The sequence below is a fragment of the Nerophis ophidion genome, linkage group LG05 (genome assembly GCF_033978795.1).
Source record: "Nerophis ophidion isolate RoL-2023_Sa linkage group LG05, RoL_Noph_v1.0, whole genome shotgun sequence".
NCBI classification, from domain to species: Eukaryota; Metazoa; Chordata; class Actinopteri; order Syngnathiformes; family Syngnathidae; genus Nerophis; species Nerophis ophidion.
In genome coordinates this window covers 48771581-48792960 of record NC_084615.1, presented here as the reverse complement: position 1 = coordinate 48792960, position 21380 = coordinate 48771581, and the positions used below count along the sequence as shown (strand labels likewise).

Below are 21380 nucleotides of genomic sequence, written 5' to 3'. Positions count from 1 at the left end.
TACGATGCCACAAGCTTGGAACACCCATCTTGGACAGCTTCACCCATTTCTTTTTGCAGCACCTCCCAAACTCCATCAGGTTGTAAGGGATGCCTTGGTTTTCATCTGTGATGTCTCTTTACTTTGCTGCTTCAAACTTTCCCTCTACCCTGAACCGACTCCCAGTTTCTGTCGCTGAAAAACATCCCCACAGCATGATGCTGCCAGCACCATGCTTCACCGTAGGAATGGCATTGGCTTTGTGATGAGCGGGGCCTGGTTTCCCCCAAACATGTCGCCTTGCATTCACACACATTAGTTCATTCTTTGTCTCATCAGACCAGCGGATTTTGATTGTCATAGTCTGAGAGTCTTTCATGTGCATTTTGGCAAACTTTATACTAAGAAATGGCTTCCTTCTAGCTACTCTACCATACAGGCCTGATTGGTGGATTGCTGCAGAGATGGTTGTCCTTCTGGAAGGATCTCCTCTCTCTCCACAGAAGAATGCTGTATGCTCTGAAAGAATGACCGTCGTGTTCTTGGTCACCTCCCAGACTAGACTAAGATGAATGCAGCAACATACAGAGACATCGTAGATAAAAAACAACACTTCCCATTCAACCTGATGGCGCTAGAGAGGTGCTGCAAAGAGGAATGGGTAAAGAGGAATTGACGAAACTGCCCGAAGATAGGTGCACCAAGCTTGTGGCATCGTTTTCAAAAAATCTTCAGGCTGTAATTGCTGCCAGAAGTGCATCAACAAGGTACTTACATACATGTGATTTTATTGTTTTACATTTAATACATTTGTAAAATAAATTAAAAACGATTCAAACTGTCACTATGGGGCATTGTGTGAAGAATTGTGAGGACAAAAACGTATTTACCGTATTTCCTTGAATAGCGGCATGTAATATGCGCCTGCCTTGAATTACTGCCGGGTAAAACTCGCTCCCGAAATTAATAAGCGCATGCTTACTTTTACTGCCCGGTCAAATTTGTGACGTCTCAAGTGACGCTTTCCCTGCCGTTATTTTCAAAATGGTGGAGGAGTTGTGTTTGCTTTAACTGTGTGTAAACCAGGGGTCTTGTTCCACAGCCATACAGATCACACTAATGGTTTTGATATAAAACAACTTTAACACTCCTACCAATATGCGCCACACTCCGCGAACCCACATTAAACGATGACAAACACACTTCTGGAGAACATCGGCCCTGCAACACACCACAAACGCAACACAACACCTACCCAGAATGCAATGCATCCACGACTCCTGGCTACATCGTCCATACACCTGCTGGCACCAAAACCAGCCTCCCTCCCCCCCAACCCCCCCTTCTCCATGCGTTGGTTGAGGTGGGCGGGGTTGGGGGAGCGTGTATAATATAGCCAAGAGTCACGAAAGCACGGCATTATGGGTAATCCCAATGCTGCGTTTATGATGTGCCACAGAGCCAATGCTCTCCAGAAATGTGCTTGGTGTGGGTTCACAGAGTGTGGCGCATATTAGTAAGAGTTTTAAAGTTGTTTGTATCACAAACATCAGTGTAAAAGGTATGGCTGTTGACCAAGTATGCCTTGCAATCTCCTATAAGAAGCAGCAAAATGCATGCGTCCGGCCGGCACGCAGACAGCATGGTGTAAAAGTGGGCGCGATGACATGCTGTAGAGCAGTGGTCCCCAACCAACGGGCCGCGGACGCAGAAATACTTTTTTTTTTTTAATCACACTCAATTTTTTACTGCATGCCATTGGTAAGTGCAGGGGTGAGAAGAGGTTTTAAAATTATTAGCGCCTGCTTACTTTTACAGTATGCTTTGAATAAGCGCAGGAGTGAGAAGAGGTTTAAATTAATTAGCGCCCCGGCGGCTATTCAAGGAAATACGGTATTTCATTTTGGAATAAGGCTGGAACAAAACAAAAGGTGGAATTAGTGAAGCAATGTGAATACCTTCCGGATGCACTGTACATACAAACCCATATAATCCCACAGTTGTTTTTTGTTGGTGATAACAGATCACTACACAATTTTAATTTTTGATGGGGACACCCTTAATTTTAATATGAATATAGTCGGAATGACAGTAATTAGTAGATAGTATTTGACTGCTAAACAAATTAGCTATTATGGCTAACCTGTACATGTTGAATTAGACTGCAGTTTAATTGATACATATTGTACACAAGTATATTTGCTTCAGTTTTTTATATTCCTTTTCCATGCATATACGATGCAGACACTGATGGTTTCATTAAATGACAAAATAACAAGATCTTATACTTGTGTATTTCAGATACTAAACTAAAATAACTCAAAACGTTTATGTCAAAGTTACAATTTTTTTTTAAATGTTACCTTACTTTTAAATGCACATGTTTACAATTATGCCCACAGCGTTCGAAAAGATTACATGCCTAGACGTCAGGGTCAATTACGAAAATCAGGTGATAATATCACCAACCGCCTGCTATCAAATTGGGACGAAAACTTCAAACTTCGTTGGTGTAGGTAATTACAGAAAAAAAGAGTTACCTTGAGAAGGGGGTCACATTTCCATATTGGGCATCAGGCTGGCCTCCCTGTGGGAAATAATTTGAATAATATCACAGTTTGAACAGATGCCAGTGCTTCCTTTCAGCCACCATCACCATGGAAACTAGCAAGTCTTGATACCAGGCTTCATGGTGCAACTTTAAAAGTTGCATCATTACAGTAATGTGAAAACATTGCCTTTACATGTAGTTAAGGGTTTACAATGGCCATGGATTGACTTTGGAACATCCATCCATCCATCCATCCATTTTTTATCGCTTGTCCCTTACGGGGTCGCGGGGAATGCTGGAGTCTATCCCAGCTGCACACGGGCGGAAGGTGGCGTACACCCTGGACAAGTCGCTGCCTCATCGCAGTGCCAACACAGGTTGACAGACAACATTCACGCTCACATTCACACACTAGGGCCAATTTAGAGTTGCCAATCATCTTAATTATATTTCCATTATTTTGTTTCAGATTGTGTAGGAACTTAAACATTATGGCCCAGGCTACGCACCGACACCCTGGAGCTGGCTCTGACGCGAGCCACAAACTCTCGCTCTTTGTCAGCCGCATCCCGTTGAGTCCTCTGGAAGTTGTTCAGCGCCGCAGAGAAGTCGTTCAAAAGACGATCTTTTTGAATTTTTCTCTGCCGCTAAAAGACAAGTGAAGCGCGTCAGGCAGGGAGTAAGAAAGGTCACTGAAAACTTGAAAAAAAAACACTCAGCACCTGGTCAACGCCCACAGGAAGCGCGCTGAAGGTCTTGATGAGTCGGTCGGTGTCCTTGGCCAGCTGGTTACCTTGTTGCTGGTTCTGTTGCCTAGTAATCAAATACACATTCAGCAGAGTGGTTGATCACTTTCTTACTGGAAGAAATTGAAGTTTACAGCCGTTAAAATTGACAATGCGAAACACGCCTAACTCACAGCGTCTGATGCAACTGGCCCCCGTCATTCTCTGTTCCCAAAAGCGACAGGGCCCTCTGCAGCTCAGAGGCTGCACAGGACAAAGAGAAGATCTGAATTAGTTGGTTTCATTATCAACTTATTTCAAGATGTGCCATTCTCATGAAAGCCAAATATCTCTTGAATTTGATGTAAACATTTTCATTTGGTATATCTCAACAATAAAGTTGGAACTGCGAGAAAAAATCTGTAAAGTAATAAAAGTAATAATACAAGACTAATGTAATTTCAATCCAATAACATTGGAATATTCCAAGAAGAATTGTATTTTAACGACATAGGGAAAAAAAGAACAATATTGGCTGTGCCAACCTGCACGGGCATAGGAATGAGTTTGGGACACGTAATGTGTTGGAAGCCGGCCACATTTGTAAATAGTCTGAGCAGAAATAGGTCATAAACTAACTACAACACAAAACTTTCACAAAATGTTACGTGAAAGGAAAGGTTTTTTTAAGCAATAACTTTTTGACATAAAAAAAAACATGAAGGTGAAAAACTGATTGTTCACTCTGTACTGTCCATTTAAAACACAAAGCAGTTTGGTCAATGAAGATAAACTCTAATAAACAAGCGTTGTTCTTCTCCAACACCACCATGTCATGATAAGTGCAACAGTTTGGCCCCAAAAAATGTACGAGTTACAAACGATACCTCTCACGACAAATACACACGCATAGCGCCTCACTGACAACTCAGCATGCCTTTTACTTAACAGCCTACATTGAAAAATGGGATAGTATTGCGCTAATAATATGATGACACAACATTTTAGACATTATAAAAGGCATTATTTGGGAACACTAACAAAGTTAACAATCGAATAATGGACGAGTGACTCTCAATAGACATATGGCAAGAAGTTATTAACAAGTCATAAAAAAGGCTGCATTTTCTACATGCCTTTTTTTTCACATTGCCTGCTGCATGTGTCCACTGGTCCATAACGCTCGGTGTCACAGCCGGTGAGTAAAGTTCTGGGGCCAGTGACACGACAATGTGTTGCACATTCGAAATGAAAGCATGTCAGTTAAAGATTTCAAATACTTCTGTCTCCAATATTGCCTTTGCCTACCTGAATCCTCCGTGTTCCTAACTGACTAGTACAAGTGGCCCGTGCACCTGACACATGCTCCTGAGAAAGCATAAACCCTTCTACCCCAAAAAGCGGATTTGCATGATTTACAAGAGACGTATTTCCATTTTTCCCCGGAAAAATCACACCCCTGTCTCCACTTATCTTGGCAATCTAGGGCAGGCCTGGCCAACCCGCGGCACAAGAGCCTCATGCAGCTCTTTGCTGGTTTCATGCGGCTCTTAACTCTATTAGTGCCCACGAGGAGTAGCAGCGACACTCTTTGATGTCGGAGGCCCACGCTGCCGCGTTATTGTACTGTAGTATATCTACTGTACCTGGCGTTTGCTGGGACAATAAACACATTTCCCAAAATGGAGCGCGACCGAGACACACAGCCGCTTAATTGACTAGTGCTCAGCACAAAGAAGGCGTTTTCTCAAAATCTAGCTTGTAAAACACTGTGGCGTTCAACACACTGCCTCTTCTATCGGACGTGACACTAACGATGCGGTGCAGAATTGTTAAAAAGCCGTCCTAAGTAAAAGAAAAGATCATCATTAAAAAAGGAAATACTTGGATTACAATACTCGGATCACTTTTTTCACCTGGCTTAAGCCGGTTTGAGTTCCATATAAGAAGAAGAAGCCGAAGCCGGTTTGAGTGACGTCAAGCGTGCATGTGCGTGAGATCACAGTAGTAAACAATTTGTGACAAGTTCGCGCTTAACATGGCAGGGAAAAAAGCACAGCAAAACGCAAATACGAAGAACACAGGACATTTTTAACAGAGTGGGAGAGTTTATATTTTTTTTGTTGAACGTAAAGGCAAGCCATTCTGCCTTATGTCAGGCATCATTAGCGCATTTCAAAGCTTCAAATCTTCAGCGTCACTTCAGCTCACTCCACGCTAACATCGACCATGAATTTCCACTTTGAAAAGTCAGGCAGAGAAGCAGAAACAGTTTTTCACAAAAATTACAAAGCACTCAAGAGACCATAACGCTTGCATCATATCAACTGGCTTGGAACATTACACAGGCTAAAAAGCCATACAATGAAGAGAACTTTGTTAAAAAATGCCTCAGTGGCGCTGTTGAAATCTTGTCTCCTGAAGACGACAAACTAAAAAGAAGGGTATCAGAAGGCCAACTGTCCCGTCACACTGTTGAACGCAGAATATTGGACATTAACACGGCTATTGAATCACAGTTGCACTCTGACCTTCAAGCAAGTGAGTATTTTAGTGTTGCATTGAATGAGAGTTGTGACATACAAGACAAGGCTCAGTTGGCAATATTTGCACGGTATGTGTCAAAAGAGTGTGACAAAAGAAGAACTCCTTGATATTGTGCCATTAAAAGACAAAACCCGTGGCATAGATGTGAAAGAAACAATGATGGCTGCATTTGCAAGAGCAAATCTGCCCTTACAGAAACTAACTGCTATAGCCACGGATGGAGCACCAGACATTATCGGATCTGTGAATGGGATTGTGGGGCTGTGCAAAGCTGACGAAACATTCCCCGAGTTTTGGAATTTACACTGCATTTTCCACAGGGAGCAACTCGTGTCTTAATCATTGAATGTAGACTATGTCATGAAGCCTGTGATGGAAATTGTAAACTACATCTGCACACATGCATTTAACCGCAGGCAATTCAGGAATCTTATCGCTGAGCTGGACCAAGGGCTTCCAGGTGACCTGCCGCTGCACTGCACTGTGAGGTGGCTGTCAAAAGGCAAGGTACTCTCTCGCTTTTGGATGGTGTGAAACTGTTCATGGAAGAGAAGGACAAGGACTACCCCGAGCTCTCAGACCTTGAGTGGATCATGGATTTGGCCTATTTGGTCAACATGCTGTGTCACTTGGACAGACTAAAACACCTTACCCTGCAGGGTAAGTTAAAAATGCTGCCTGACCTGGTGCAAAGTGTGTTTGCACTCGTCAACAAAAACTGAAGCTGTTCAAGGCTCATATTCAAAAGGGAGATTTAACGGAGTTTCCAACTCTGCTAAAAGCCAGCGGGCAAGTCACCAGTACGGCCCTGACAAATAAAAGAGACAGATATGCGACACTGGTTGAAAACCTGCACAAAAGCTTTGTGACCCGGTTCCGTGATCTACCACTGAAAAGGCCACAGATTACGTTCCTCGTCAACCCATTTAATGCAGATACGGACAGTTTGAAAGCCCCGCTCGTCACAGATGAGGCTGCAGCTGAGTTAAAGATGATTGATCTTTGTGAGGAGGACCAACTGAAAGCTGCTTTAAGGAAAAGAACCATTGAGTTTTGGAAAAGTGTTCCAATGGAAAAATACCCCAATGTCAAACGGGCTGCGCTTAAGATACTGTCAATGTTTGGGTCAACATACGTCTGCGAGTCTGTGATTTCTACCCTGAAACATGGGAAATCAAAGCATCGATCTGTTCTGACTGACACCCATGTGATAGAATTGCTTCGAGTGGCAACAACAGAATACAAGCCAGATTTCAGAATCAGAATCAGACATACTTTAGTAATCCCCGAGGGGAAATTAAAATTTTCAGCACAATCCCATTCAAGAGCAGACAAACATTAGAGGGAGACAGAACAGGATCGCTGACGGGTCTGCCAACTTCCGGCGCCCCTTACAAAAAAGGTGAGATACAGGTAAACAAGTGGGGGGAATGGGAGAAAAAAAATTAAAGATTAAAATAAAATAGAAAAATTTAAATAAAAAAATAAAAAATGGAATAAAATAAAATTAAAAATTAAAAAGGTGGCTGGTTGAAGAGGATTGTCCATGACAAGGTACGCCAGAAGTCCCACTAAGCAACATGCATAGTAAGAGAAAAAATATTATATTTTTGTTTGTGGACTTGGTTGAACTGAGAGTTTGTGTGTGAGACAGTGCACACAATGTTAATTGTTGAAAATAACTGGCCTGTGGTCTTAGTACTGTAGGAGTCAAGTTGGTGTGTGACATTTACAATAAATCTGGCTGAGCAGATGAAGGGACGGGGTGATGTTAATGTGTGCCCATGTGTAGGATGTGGCTGTTTGCAGTAACATAGTAAAAAAGGTCTCTCCAACTTTTTGGGGTGGATTTAACAACAAATCTGAATAGAGCATCACGCTCTGCAGTGGAATCATAGGCTTAGGCTCCCCCAATAGAGGTGCACCCAAGAAAAGGAAAACCACCACGGTGGAAGTGAAACTACACATGGCACACGGCTCACAAAACAATGGCCGCATGCCAAGTACAAGCCATTCAACCGCAGCACCCATCATGTGAAAGTTCTTTACTGGCGTTTTATTTAACCTTGTATTAATGTATTCTCTATGTCAGGGGTAGGGAACCTATGGCTCTAGAGCCAGATGTGGCTCTTTTGATGACTGCATCTGGCTCTCAGATAAATCTTATCTGACATTGCTCAACACGATAAGTAATGAATAATTCCGCCGGTAATCACGATGTTACAAATAACGTTCAAAATATAAAACATTCTCATGCATTTTAATCCATCCATCCGTTTTCTACCGCACCTGTTCAAGAAATAACAATGTTATTAAAAATAATTAGAGACTTAATATACTCTAAAAATCTTGGTCTTACTTAAAAAATTTACCCATTTAGTTTTATTCAGTGTTAAAAAATATGATATGGCTCTCAAGGAAATACATTTTAATATATTTGGCTTTCATGGCTCTCTCAGCCAAAAATGTTCCCGACCCCTGCTCTATGTCCTTCTTGGGCTGGACGATTATGTCAAAAACACTAATCACAATTATTTTGCTTGACATTGTAGACATGATTAATAACACAATTTTTCATTAAATTAAAAACGTGTATTCTACCACCAACACTCAACTATAAATGTGATTTAAAGGAAGAAACGTAATGAACAAACAACAATGTGTACAATTGTAACAACAATACATTAAAATAACAATAGCAATGAGAAAACTTTTTTTTTCCCCCAGAAAAAATTTAGTGATTCCGTTTTTTATCTTTTACATTTAATTTACCACCATAGAGTGCAAAACACCTCTGCACAATTTTTACTAGTATTTTAAGACAAAGCATTATAATTATGTAAATGTTTAAGTACATTATGCTTGTGTAAGGTACCTTTTTTTTTTCAAACATTTAGTTTATTAGCGCAGTCAGAGCGCCTGAAGCGCACAGCGCTGTTATTGTGAAGAGGAAAATTGTGCTGCTGTTCTAATAATATAACAATACATTAATATAACAATAGCTATGAGAAAACAATAAAAAAATTCCAAGAAAAACATTTTAAATCCGTTTTTTACCTTTTACACTTATTTTATAAATAAAAGTTGATAAAAATGTTTGTTACTTAAATGCAAAAATCTATTGCAGAGATACATCTTTGGAAAATGTTCACTAGTATTTTATGCCAAAGCATAAAATTATGTAAATGTATCAATAAGTGTTTAAACTGCATTATAATTGTGTAAAGTACTTTTTTCATTTATCTTTTTTGAAATCTTTAATTTGTTAGCGTAGTTAGACCGAATGTTGAACACAGCACTGTTATTGTGAAAGGGGGAATTGTGCTGCTGTTCTGAGCTTGACAAGTAATAATATAACAATACATTATTAAAATAACAATAGCTATGAACAATAAACGTAATATTTTCTGGGAAAAAAATGTATTCCGTTTACCTTTTACACTTTTTTTTATCAGTATAGAGAATGTGTGCTTTTGTGAGTTCAATGCTAAAATCCTCACATTTATTGGTGAAATACATCTTTGGAAAAGTTTCACTAATATTTTATGTCAAAGCATAAACATCATATAAATGTATCAATAAGTGTTTTAAAGGCCTACTGAAATGAGATTTTCTTATTTAAACGGGGATAGCAGGTCCATTCAATGTGTCATACTTGATCATTTCGCGATATTGCCATATTTTTGCTGAAAGGATTTAGTAGAGAACATCCACAATAAAGTTTGCAACTGTTGGTGTTAGGAGAAAAGCCCTGCCTCTACCGGAAGTAGCAGACGATGACGTCACATGTTGAGGGCTCCTCACATATTCACATTGTTTTTAAAGGGAGCCTCTAACAAAAAGTGCTATTCGGACCGAGAAAAGGACAATTTCCCCATTAATTTGAGCAACGATGAAAGATTTGTGTTTGAGGATATTGATAGCGACAGACTAGAAAAAAATAAATAAAAAAATAGTTAAAAAAATAAAAACGCAAATGCATTGGGACGGATTCCGATGTTTTTAAACATATTTAGTAGGATAATTCTGGGAAATCCCTTATCTTTCTATTGTGTTGCTAGTGTTTTAGTGAGTTAAATATTACCTGATAGTCGGAAGGGTGTCTCCACGGGTGTGTTGATGCCAATGTCTCAGGGAAATCGACGGCAGCTTCATGGACGGCCCAAGCTCAGCTTTTCTCTGGTAAGAAGCGACTTTTTAACTACAATTTTCTCACCGAAACCTGCTGGTTGACATTTGGTCTAGATTCATCTTCGCTTGACCGCGCTCTGATCCATAGTAAATTTTCACCTCCGGGAATTTTAAACAAGAAATGACCGTGTGTTTGTGTGGCTAAAGGCTAAAGCTTCCCAACTCCATCTTTCTACTGTGACTTCTCCAATATTAATTTAACAAATTGCAAAAGATTCAGCAACACAGATCTCCAAAATACTGTGTAATTATGCCGTTAAAGCAGACGACATTAAGCTGTGTGTGTGCGTAGCGCTCATACTTCCTAAAAACGTGTGACGTCTTGCGTATACGTCCTCATTACACAACGTTTTCAAGACGAAACTCCCGGGAAATTTAAAATTGCAATTTAGTAAACTAAAAAGGCCTTATTGGCAAGTGTTGCAATGTTAATATTTCATCATTGATATCTAAACTATCAGATTGCGTGGTGGGTTGTAGTGGGTGTCAGTAGGCCTTTAAGTAAATGATGCTTGAGTGAGGTACTTGTTTTAAAACCTTTAATTTCTGAACACAGTCAGACCGGATGTTGAACACAGTGCTGTTACTGTGAAGGGCGGAATTGTGCTGCTGTTCTGACCTTGACAAGTAAGGACGACTTGAGGCTGTTTAAAAAAAAAAAAAAAAGAGAGAGAGAGAGAGAGAGAGAGAGAGAGAGAGAGAGAGAGAGAGAGAGAGAGAGAAACTCTCAAGATGCGACTGCTGCCTTGTTAGTATGTTGATCTTACACCGATAATGTCATTTACAACAACACAAGAAGATGAGATGTGTTATGGGTGTATGGATTGTTCTTGCAAGTGGACGCCTCGACATTGGCTAGTCGAGAATGGCGCGATTGACTGTTTCTGGGAAGAATGAGCAGTCCTATGATGACCATAATGACCCGTTATTTTCCCAAACAGATGTTCCTTCTCCTCACAATCAGCATTTCACTCACATTTCTATTAAATGTCCGTGGTATTCTGCATTTAACAGCAGATTTTCTTTAATTAGCCAATTCTGTGATTCCGTCTGCAGTTGTGTTAACGAGGAAATCATATGACCTTACTTATATTGTTGCGTTTAGTGGTTATTCATTAAGCATTCTACAGCTGTGTCAAATACAGAGTAGCAACCATAATGACATCCCAAACTTCGAGTAGACGTGGTCTTTTTTCATTAATCCTATTTTTTTGATTAGAATATTTTTATGGTCGTGTGATGTCAAAATCAAAATCGTGATTAAAATGCCATTAATTGTCCAGCCCTATGTCCTTAATGAGTGCTCTGTACAACATGAGTGACGTAAGTGTCCCCCTGTAGGTATAAGTTCCGACTTACACTAAAACAGTACTCGTGGTACACATACGTTAACCAGGGACAGCCTGTACTATCGTGTGTGTGTGTGTGTGTGTGTGTGTGTGTGTGTGTGTGCGCGTGTGCGTGCGTGCGTGCGTGCGTGCGTGCGTGCGTGCGTGCGTGCGTGCGTGCGAGCGTGTGTGCGTGCGTGCGTGTGTATATTACTGAGCAAAGTGAGCCTCTGGATGTTGGAGCTGATATTTTGGACCAAAGCATTGGGCTCCTCAGGATACCCAGCCTGGTAGGACATGATAGGCAACTGGAAGAAACAAGAAAAAAAGACACCGTTTTGACTTAAAGCAGCTGTTTGCACCTGATCTCACTCTGTTACGGCTTTTAGAATGGACTGATATAACTACGCTTGCATATAACACACATGAATGCGCGCACATTAGCTTTGTATTGTAGTCAGCTAATGACAGGGATTTAATAAAGTTAAGCTACATTTGTTAGCTATGATTGAATGTATATTGTATCCTAAAAACATTACTTCAAATTTGATTTGCTTCTCTTGGACTGCTTTTGTGTATGTGTGGACGAGACAGCGGTGAGTGACAAGGCTGTATGCCAATCGAATTCCTCGAACCTACAATCACTTTTTAATCAATATGATTAGTCAATGTGAAAAATACACTTCAAAAATATATATGTTCTTTTCAACAACTAATGGTAACATCCTTTCGGGGTGGCAGGGGGTGCTGGAGCCTATCTCAGCTGCATTTGGGCGGAAGGCAGCGTACACCCTGGACAAGTTGCCACCTCATCATAGGGCCAACACAGATAGACAGAAAACATTCACACACGAGGGCCAATTTAGTGTTGCCATTCAACCTATCCCCAGGTGCATGTCTTTGGAAGTGGGAGGAAGCGGGAGTACCCGGAGGGAACCCAGCAGTCACGGGGAGAACATGCAAACTCCACACAGAAAGATCCCGAGCCCAGAATCGAACCCAGGACCTTCGTATTACCGTATCACCGTGCTGCCCATGTTGTTATATTTTTTTGTTTAAAAATTTAACTTTGAGCAAGTTGCAACCTGCCTCTTATTAGATTTCCAGTTACAAATATAGCAAGATCTTACCAGGCACACAAAATAAAAGAGCAGTATAGCGGGATGTCAGAGGCTAAAGGTTACTAGGCTAAACAAATCACGTGATTCGTAGACACTTCCGGCATGTAAAAACGTCTCCATAATAAACGGGAGGATTCAGCTTGATGCTTTCACTTCTCCATAAGGTCTTCCCAAACCAGATAGAATATGTGGTTTCTGACAATATGGTGGACCTTAGAAAAATGACCTACTTGTGTGTTGACGTGTTCTACGTCAAGATTTAAGCCACCTTTATTTCATCGAAACAAGAAGCTGATGCGCAATCACGTAGAATTGTTCAACTCTTGCTTTTTTAAGGTTCACAATCACTAACACTTACTGACTAACTGCGCTTGACACACACAAACTACACAACGTGTCAAAAGTAACCTAAAGGGGTACAAAAGGGTTAAAAGTTTCGACTTTTACCTTCACAGCAGTGATGACTTGCCAGGCTGCTGCTTCCTGGTTCTTGACGCCGCCTTGTCACGTGTTGTGACGTGACGTCAGCAGTCAAATCACGAGCACATCACAAGATGAAAAATCACCAACACATTTTATTGTTGTGAAGGACTTGTCCTGGGTGTGCCCCGCCTTCCGCCCGACTGCAGCTGGGATAAGCTCCAGCCCCGCCGGAAAATAAAATATAGTAACTGAAAGCCCTGAGAAGCAGCAAAGTAATTTTGTACCTAATGACAATATTTACAAAAATACATTTCCATGACTATAGTAATATCGTTTTACAAAAAGCATACTTATAATATAAATAATAAAATTATGTATATGATGTACATGAAATATATTTATCACATATTTTGTACTTATATCATTGTAAAATCTGTTCTTACAAACTATCCATCCATCCATTTTCTACCGCTTATTCCCTTTGGGGATGCGGGAGATGCTGGAGCCTATCTCAGCAAACTATATTAACCATTTTAGATCTTAAAGGCCTACTGAAACCCACTACTACCGACCACGCAGTCTGATAGTTTATATGTCAATGATGAAACATTAACATTGCAACACATGCCAATCTGGCCCTTTTAGTTTACTAAATTGCAATTTTAAATTTCCCGCGAAGAGTCCTGTTGAAAACGTCGCGGAATGCTGACGTGTACGCGTGACGTCACGGACTGTTAGGAAATAGCGCTGCACACACACACAGCTAAAAGTCGTCTGCTTTAACCGCATAATTACACAGTATTTTGGACATCTGTGTTGCTGAATCTTTTGCAATTTGTTCAATTAATAATGGAGAAGTTGAAGTAGAAAGATGGAGTTGGGAAGCTTTAGCCTTTGGACACACAAACACAGGGTGATTCCTTGTTTAAAATTCCCGGAGGTGAACCTTTACTATGGATCAGAGAGGTCAAGCGAACATGGATCCCAACCACTTGTCAACCAGCAATTTTCGGTGAGAAAATTGTGGTAAAAAAGTTGTCACTTACCGGAGATCAGATGAGCTTGTGCCGTCCGTACAGCTGCCGTCGACTTCCCTCAGACACTGGTGTCAACACACCCGTGGATACACCCTTCCGACTATCAGGTACTATTAAACTCACTAAAACACTAGCAACACAATAGAAAGATAAGGGATTACCCAGAATGATCCTAGTAAATGTGTCTAAAAACATCTGAATCCGTCCCAATGCGATCGCGTTTTTTTTAACTTGATTTTATTTTTATTTTATTTTTTTTTCTAGTCCGTCGCTATCAATATCCTCAAACACGAATCTTTCATCCTCGCTCAAATTAATGGGGAAATTGTCGTTTTCTCGGTCCGAATAGCTCTTTTTGTTGGAGGCTCCCATTAAAAACAATGTGAGAATGTGAGGAGCCATTAATGGGTGACGTCATCGTCTGCGACCTCTGGTAAAGGCAGAGCTTTTCTGTTAGCGACCAAAAGTTGTGAGCTTTATCGTGGATGTTCTCTACTAAATCCTTTCAGCAAAAATATGGCAATATCGCGAAATGATCAAGTATGACACATAGAATGGACCTGCTATCCCCGTTTAAATAAGAAAATATCATTTCAGTAGGCCATTAATGCTGTTCTTTTAATATTCACAACCGGTGCATGTTCAACACAAGAAGTTTGATTGATTGATTGAAACTTTTATTAGTAGATTGCACAGTTCAGTACATATTCCGTACAATTGATCACTAAATGGTAACACCCGAATAAGTTTTTCAACTTGTTTAAGTCGGGGTCCACGTTAATCAATTCCTGGTAACACACAGTGAACAAGTGAACACACAGCTATCAGAAACTGCTGGGACAAGGAGAAGGTATAGGATGGAATTAACTTTGCTTTTTCTTTTTGGTCATGGTGAATTGTGTTGCTGTACACATGCAATGAAATTCTATACAACCTATGAATGTTCTAAAATCAACTATATTACTATGTCCAACAAATTGTGTGGTAGGAATTGTGCAAATCTTATCAGAAAATAGTGAAAGTATAGAGTTACAGGTGAAATATATGTTTTATAGGAGAAGCATTGCACTATCAAGTTGTTTTTTATGGTGATCATTTTGCAGACGGAGTACATACAATAGTGCCCTGCTTTTAGTACATCAACTTTCCTGACCATTGAGCTGGTCCCCCGAGATTATCTGAACAGAATCCACGTAGACAAATTTTGTTTGGTTGTCAGGAACGACAAGTTCTAAATCTCCCCTAGTAATTATTGCGTTTGTAGAGGGCTTAATTTGCACTCACATTACAAGTCACATGTTAACTGTGCACGCCTTGTACGATCTTTGTATTTGAACACTGACGTGTCTGTGAGTGCAGCTCAGATTGCAGACGGTGCTGACTGCGTGAGCATTCACCCCACTGACTTACCGGACGTTGGACTACACAAAGCTAGCAGAGAAGTTCACCACCAGGCCAGGGAAATATATTAATAAATAACAGGTTCACAAGGTTTGCAAGCAGGATAGATCAATAGATAGATAGTACTTTATCGATTCCTTTAGGAGAGTTCCTTCAGGAAAATAAAAAAAAAAACACAAAGTTAGAAATAATGATGTTTTGTGTTTATGTTGGCATACTTTGACATTCAATTTAGACCTGGAGATGGAAAGAAAGACACAACAAGACACCTATTTGCGATCCTGTTTTCCCTTTTTTTTTTTTTTTTAAAGTGTTGGAGGACTTTGATTAATTCTTAATAGAAACGGTAAGATTCATTCAGGTGTACTGGAGAGGAAGCTACGCCGGATAGTTGAACCTCGGATTCAGGAGGAACAGTGTGGTTTTCGTCCTGGTCGTGGAACTGTGGACCAGCTCTATACTCTTGGCAGGGTCCTTGAGGGTGCATGGGATTTTGCCCAACCAGTCTACATGTGCTTTGTAGACTTGGAGAAGGCATTCGACCGTGTCCCTCGGGAAGTCCTGTGGGGAGTGCTCAGAGAGTATGGGGTATCGGACTGTCTGACTGTGGCGGTCCGCTCCCTGTACGGTCAGTGTCAGAGCTTGGTCCGCATTGTTGGCAGTAAGTCGGACACGTTTCCAGTAAGGGTTGGACTCTGCCAAGGCTGCCCTTTGTCACCGATTCCTGTCATAACTTTTATGGACAGAATTTCTAGGCGCAGTCAAGGCATTGAGGGGTTCCGGTTTGGTGGCCGCGGGATTAGGTCTCTGCTTTTTGCAGATGATGTAATCCTTATTGCTTCATATGGCCGGAATCATCAGCTCTCACTGGATCAGTTCGCAGCCGAGTGTGAAGCGACCGGAATGAGAATCAGCATCTCCAAGTCCGAGTCCATGGTTCTCGCCTGGAAAAGGGTGGAATGCCATCTCCGGGTTGGGGAGGAGACCCTGCCCCAAGTGGAGGAGTTCAAGTACCTAGGAGTCTTGTTCATGAGTGGGGGGAAAAGTGGATCGTGAGATAGACAGGCGGATCGGTGCGGCGTCTTCAGTAAAGCAGACGCTGTATCGATCCATTGTGGTAAAGAAGGAGCTGAGCAAGAAGGCAGAGCTCTCAATTCACCGGTCGATCTACGTTCCCATCCTCACCTATGGTCATGAGCTTTTGGGTTATGACCGAAAGGACAAGATCACGGGTACAAACGACCGAAATGAGTTCCCTCCGCCGGGTGGCTGGGCTCTCCCTTAGAGATAGAGTGAGAAGCTCTGCCATCCGGGGGGATCTCAAAGTAAAGCCGCTGTTCCTCCACAGAGAGAGAAGCTAGATGAGGTGGTCCAGGCATCTGGTCAGGATGCCACCCGAACCCATCCCCAGGGAGGTGTTTAGGACACGTCCAACCGGTAGGAGGCCACGGGGAAGACCCAGGACACGTTGGGAAGACTATGTCTCCCGGCTGGCCTGGGAACGCCTCGGGATCCCCCGGGAAGAGCTGGACAAAGTGGCTGGGGAGAGGAAAGTCTGGGCTTCCCTGCTTAGGCTGCTGCCCCCGCGACCCGACCTCGGATAAGCGGAAGAAGATGGATGGATGGATGGATGGATGGATGGAAGAAATAGGACGGTAGCAATAGTGCTACTTGCTGGATCAGCTTATCACTCTGCTTCTAAAAGGTGTAGAATCAGAGTCAGAATAGTTATTATTGCCATTGTTTGAGAACGGGTTCACAATTTAGGAATTTTAGTTGGTGCAATCGTGCAACATAAAACACATCCTGACTGTAGAGGCAGGGATTTGTCTTTCATTTGTCACCTGGGATAGTGGATGTGGCTACATGTGTGTGGGCGGAGTGTGTGTGTGTGTGTGTGTGGGAGGAGTGTTAATGGGGCTGAATGATTGCTGAATGAATATTACCTGCACTTGTCTGGAGGAATTGTTTGGCTTGTTTGGAGAGAGTGTGAACCAAGGTGCCGTTACTTCTGTTGATCGCAAAAGGAGCGCAAAAGGAACAGCAAAAGGAGCGCAAAAGGACTGCAAAGGAACCACATACCATCTGAATGTAATGTATTGTATTTTTACTCAAAGGGACAATAAATCACCCTCAAAACAGCAATAATTATTTCATGTTGCATCCTTGGACCTAGCGTGTCAGACAGAGCCCTGCTTTCCACTCTCAGTGACTAATTGGTTTTTGATAGTCACACAACATTGTCAACAGAAATAGGCTACAGATCCGACACCGACCTTCTGATACTTCGCTGGAATTGTGCACTTTGGACCACTCAACCACTCAAGTAACTGAATGAAACAAAGGAGCACAGCGCAACCCATGGAATGTGAAATTCAGTTCATTCATACTGTGAAGTACACTTGCCTGGACACATTTGATGCTGGTTACTGGTGCATATTGGATAGCTGTGGCTGTCATTTTGATGTCATTGCTTGGGATTTAATTAACCTGTGGAAAAGTGGATCACTTATTTGTGCACATTAAAGGAGTGATGTTGGACGTGGAAGTTTGATGCATTTATTGCTGATGGTCAAGCCTGAAATAAAGTGTGGATTTGGAAGCAACAGTGGATTCATGTATGGAGTCATATTTGTGCTAAAACAAAGCAGCAATGTTGGATGTGGATTCATAATGCAAATGTGGATTGTGACATATGCTCTCTGAACTTCTGTGGCGCACATTTTGCTGGATGTCAAGATGAGTGGATCAAATGCTCGTTCACAACTGAATGGATCAAAAGCTGGTTCAAATGCAAATGAAATTGATTTCAATGAAACTGTTAAGAGAAAAATCATTCTCACTGAAAAGGCCTTGGTGTGCAAAATGGAGAAGCTTCAGAAAGAACGCCAAGCAAGAGTGAATAAAATGAAATGTGTCATCATTGTGTTAAAGAAGCTCGTGGAGAATGATGAAAATGTTCCACAAGTGAAAACTCAACTGGACATTTTGATGCAATTACATAAGGAAACAACTTCCCTGCATGAATCATTGGTGGAAATAGTTCCTGAGGTGGAAAAGGATAAACAAAAAGTGTGGTTTGCAAGCATCAATAAATACAACAAAGGATTTGAGGATATGACACAATGGCTCTCTGAAACTAGGAGACCGGTCTCAGTATATACACCAAATGATAATGTGGAGGAGAAGGCCACATGTGAAGTAGTCCATGATGACATTCAACAGCATCTCAAATATTGGAAGCAAAAACCATGGATCAAAAACTGGGACTTCAAGAACTTCAAACTCCTCTACTTCCTCTTCACGTGTCAAAGCAGAGGCTGAAATGGCTGCTCTTCTCGCTCGTCAAAAATTGCTCAAACAAAAGCAAGAGCTGGATCAGCAAGAAGAAAAAATAAGGAAAAGGAAAGAGAGATTTGAGCTTCAAGTGGAGATAGCAGCAGCTCAGGCTCGGATGGAGGTCCTAAGAGTCTCAGGAAGCAGTGTGAAAGGCACTAGATATGAAAAGTCAGATGGTATGGAATCTTACATGGCCAAAGGAGCACATGCTGCTCTTAATGCTGGGACTGATTCATTTGTGCCTGGTGGCCATGGAGTGTATGACAGTCAAACATCTAAGTCTCATTTAACAAAGCCGAATGCAAGGAAAGCAACTGTTGATGTTGGATCTCAAATAGTCAATCAAAGGCTGCCTGGACTCCCAAGGGCTACTAATGTGAACAGTAATGCTTCAGCTGCTCAATGTACAACAAATTGAAATGTTCAGATGCCAGTCAGTAATGACAATAACAATTTGCTATCCATAATGGCACGACAAACTGAAATTTCTGCTCTACTGGTGCGACAACAGAATATCTTTTATTTGCCAAGGAGAGAGACCCAGGTGTTTTGTGGAGATCCTCTTCAATATCATGCCTTTATGAGATCTTTTGAGCACAATGTTGAAGAAAGGACAGGTGACGCTGGAGACTGCTTGCACTTCCTGGCACAATACACAAGGGGACAACCACATGAGCTTGTTCAAAGCTGTCAGTGAATGCCTCCAGACAGAGCATATCAAAGGGCTAAGGCGTTATTGGAAGAGCATTTTGGGAATGAGCAAAAGATTGCTTCTGCTTATTTGGACAAAGCACTATCATGGCCTTTGGTTAAAGCAGAAGATGCCAAATCTCTTCAATCATATGGTCTCTTCTTAAGAGGATGTTGTAATGCAATGGATGACATACAGTACATGTCTGAGCTTAACATGCTTGCGAACATACTGATGGTGATCAAGAAGTTACCGTATAAGCTGAGAGACCAATGGAGGACGGCAGCTTGTGCTATTCAAGAGTCACTTTCTCGAAGAGCTACATTCCCTGACATTGTCAGTTTTATTGAATGTCAGGTAAAAATTGCAGCAGACCCTATATTTGGAAATATTCAAGATACTCCAAACATAATGCAAATCAAATATGGCAGCAAAGATGGCTATCAACGTTACACACAAAACCAAGGAAGTTTTGCTACTACAGTAACATCAGCTAATGGAAAGGCCCATGTGAAGAAGGAAGGAGCCCCACTGGACAAAAGGACCTGCTTGTACTGCAAGGGTGAACATGCGTTGGAGGTGTGCTCTCTATTGGTAAAGAGGGCATACAATGAGAAGATCACTTTTTTGAAAGAACATGGAGTTTGCTTTGGCTGTCTGTGCATAGGGCACATAAGTAAGGACTGCAGGAGGCGACTGACATGTAAAACATGTGGAGCTAAACACCCAAGTATTCTTCATATTAATCCAAAGAACAAGGAGCAAGAGAAGGATCTAGCAGTTGCAGCAGGTACAAACAGCGGTGGGCAGCTCTGTGGTAACAGTGCAAAGTAGTGGTCTTACTGGGGCCGGTGACCATGACTGTAAGTTATCCATCGTGCCAGTAAAGGTCAAGTCCAAAAAGGGTCACCAACTTGTGGAAACGTATCCCTTTCTGGACCAAGGCAGCTCTGGTTCCTTTTGTACCTCAAGTTTGACGAGCAAGTTGAATATTTCAGGAAGAGGAACTAAAATTCTCTTATGCAAAGATTGTAGGATGTTGCATTGTGTCAGATCTGGAGGTAGCTGGTCTGGAAAGTGATCTCTACTGTGACTTGCCAAATATATTTACACAAGAGAAAATGCCTGTATGCAGGAGCAACATACCACGGGAACAGGATCTGATCAGATGGCCATATTTGCGTGGAGTACACCTGCCTGAAATTGATGCAGACGTTGAACTGTTGATCGGCTTAAATGCACCAAGAGCTCTTGAGCCAACAAAGGTGATTCCAAGTGAAGGAGGAGGGCCGTACGCAGTTCAGACCATGTTAGGATGGACTGTCAACGGGCCAATGTTTGGTGAAGCAGACTTAGAACAACCCACCATCACTGCTAACCGCATCTCTGTGGTGAAATTGGATGAACTGTGAAAGCAGCAGTTTCAACTTGACTTCCCTAAATGCAGTCATGAAGAGCAACTGGGTCCATCAACAGAAGATGGCCAGTTTTTGGAAATGGTGAAAAGCTCTGTCGAGCTGGTGGATGGTCACTACACCACTAGTTTGCCATTAAAAAAGGGAAATGTGTGCATGCCTGGTAGCCGCAAGTTAGCAGAGCAATGCGCCTTGAATTTGAAAAGAAGGTTCCAAAAGGATGCCTTATTCCATGCGGACTACACCATGTTCATGCACAACATCATTATCTGCGGTCATGCTGAAAGAGTGCCTGCAGAAGATCTGGCATGTAACCATGGAAAAACCTGGTATATTCCACATCATGGTGTGTACCATCCGCACAAGAAAAAAATCAGAGTGGTGTTTTCCCAAGGGATGACTTGTATGCTGTGCGTAGATGGAAACAAATTCAGTATATGTCCAACTTGTTCTGGAAAAGATGGACAAAAGAATACCTACCGCAGCTTCAGGAACGCCAAAAATTGAATAGGATCAAGCGCAATTTTGGTCCAGGAGACATTGTGCTTGTTGTGGATGACTCTGCACCTCGCAACTCTTGGATTATGGGCAAAGTTGTCAAGGTTGTTCAAGATAAAAGAGGACTTGTTCGA

At 41.7% G+C, this 21380-nt stretch overlaps 1 protein-coding gene across 2 annotated transcripts in view; it reads right to left on the bottom strand.

Annotated features, from left to right (window-relative positions):
* Nucleotides 1-21380, bottom strand: part of stx7l (syntaxin 7-like) — a 64570-nt gene that overhangs the window by 8185 nt on the left and 35005 nt on the right. The window contains exons 1-6 of one of the 2 annotated variants that reach the window (XM_061901267.1): nt 12890-13043; nt 11536-11629; nt 3450-3519; nt 3253-3343; nt 3040-3177; nt 2520-2566 (exon numbers count right to left, since the gene is read on the bottom strand). In XM_061901267.1, coding sequence (XP_061757251.1) covers nt 2520-2566; nt 3040-3177; nt 3253-3343; nt 3450-3519; nt 11536-11620 — 431 coding nt within the window. In that variant the 5' untranslated portion in view covers nt 11621-11629; nt 12890-13043. Of the gene's footprint in view, nt 1-2519; nt 2567-3039; nt 3178-3252; nt 3344-3449; nt 3520-11535; nt 11630-12889; nt 13044-21380 lie in introns of those variants that run through there. The other variant, XM_061901268.1, reaches the window with a different exon arrangement.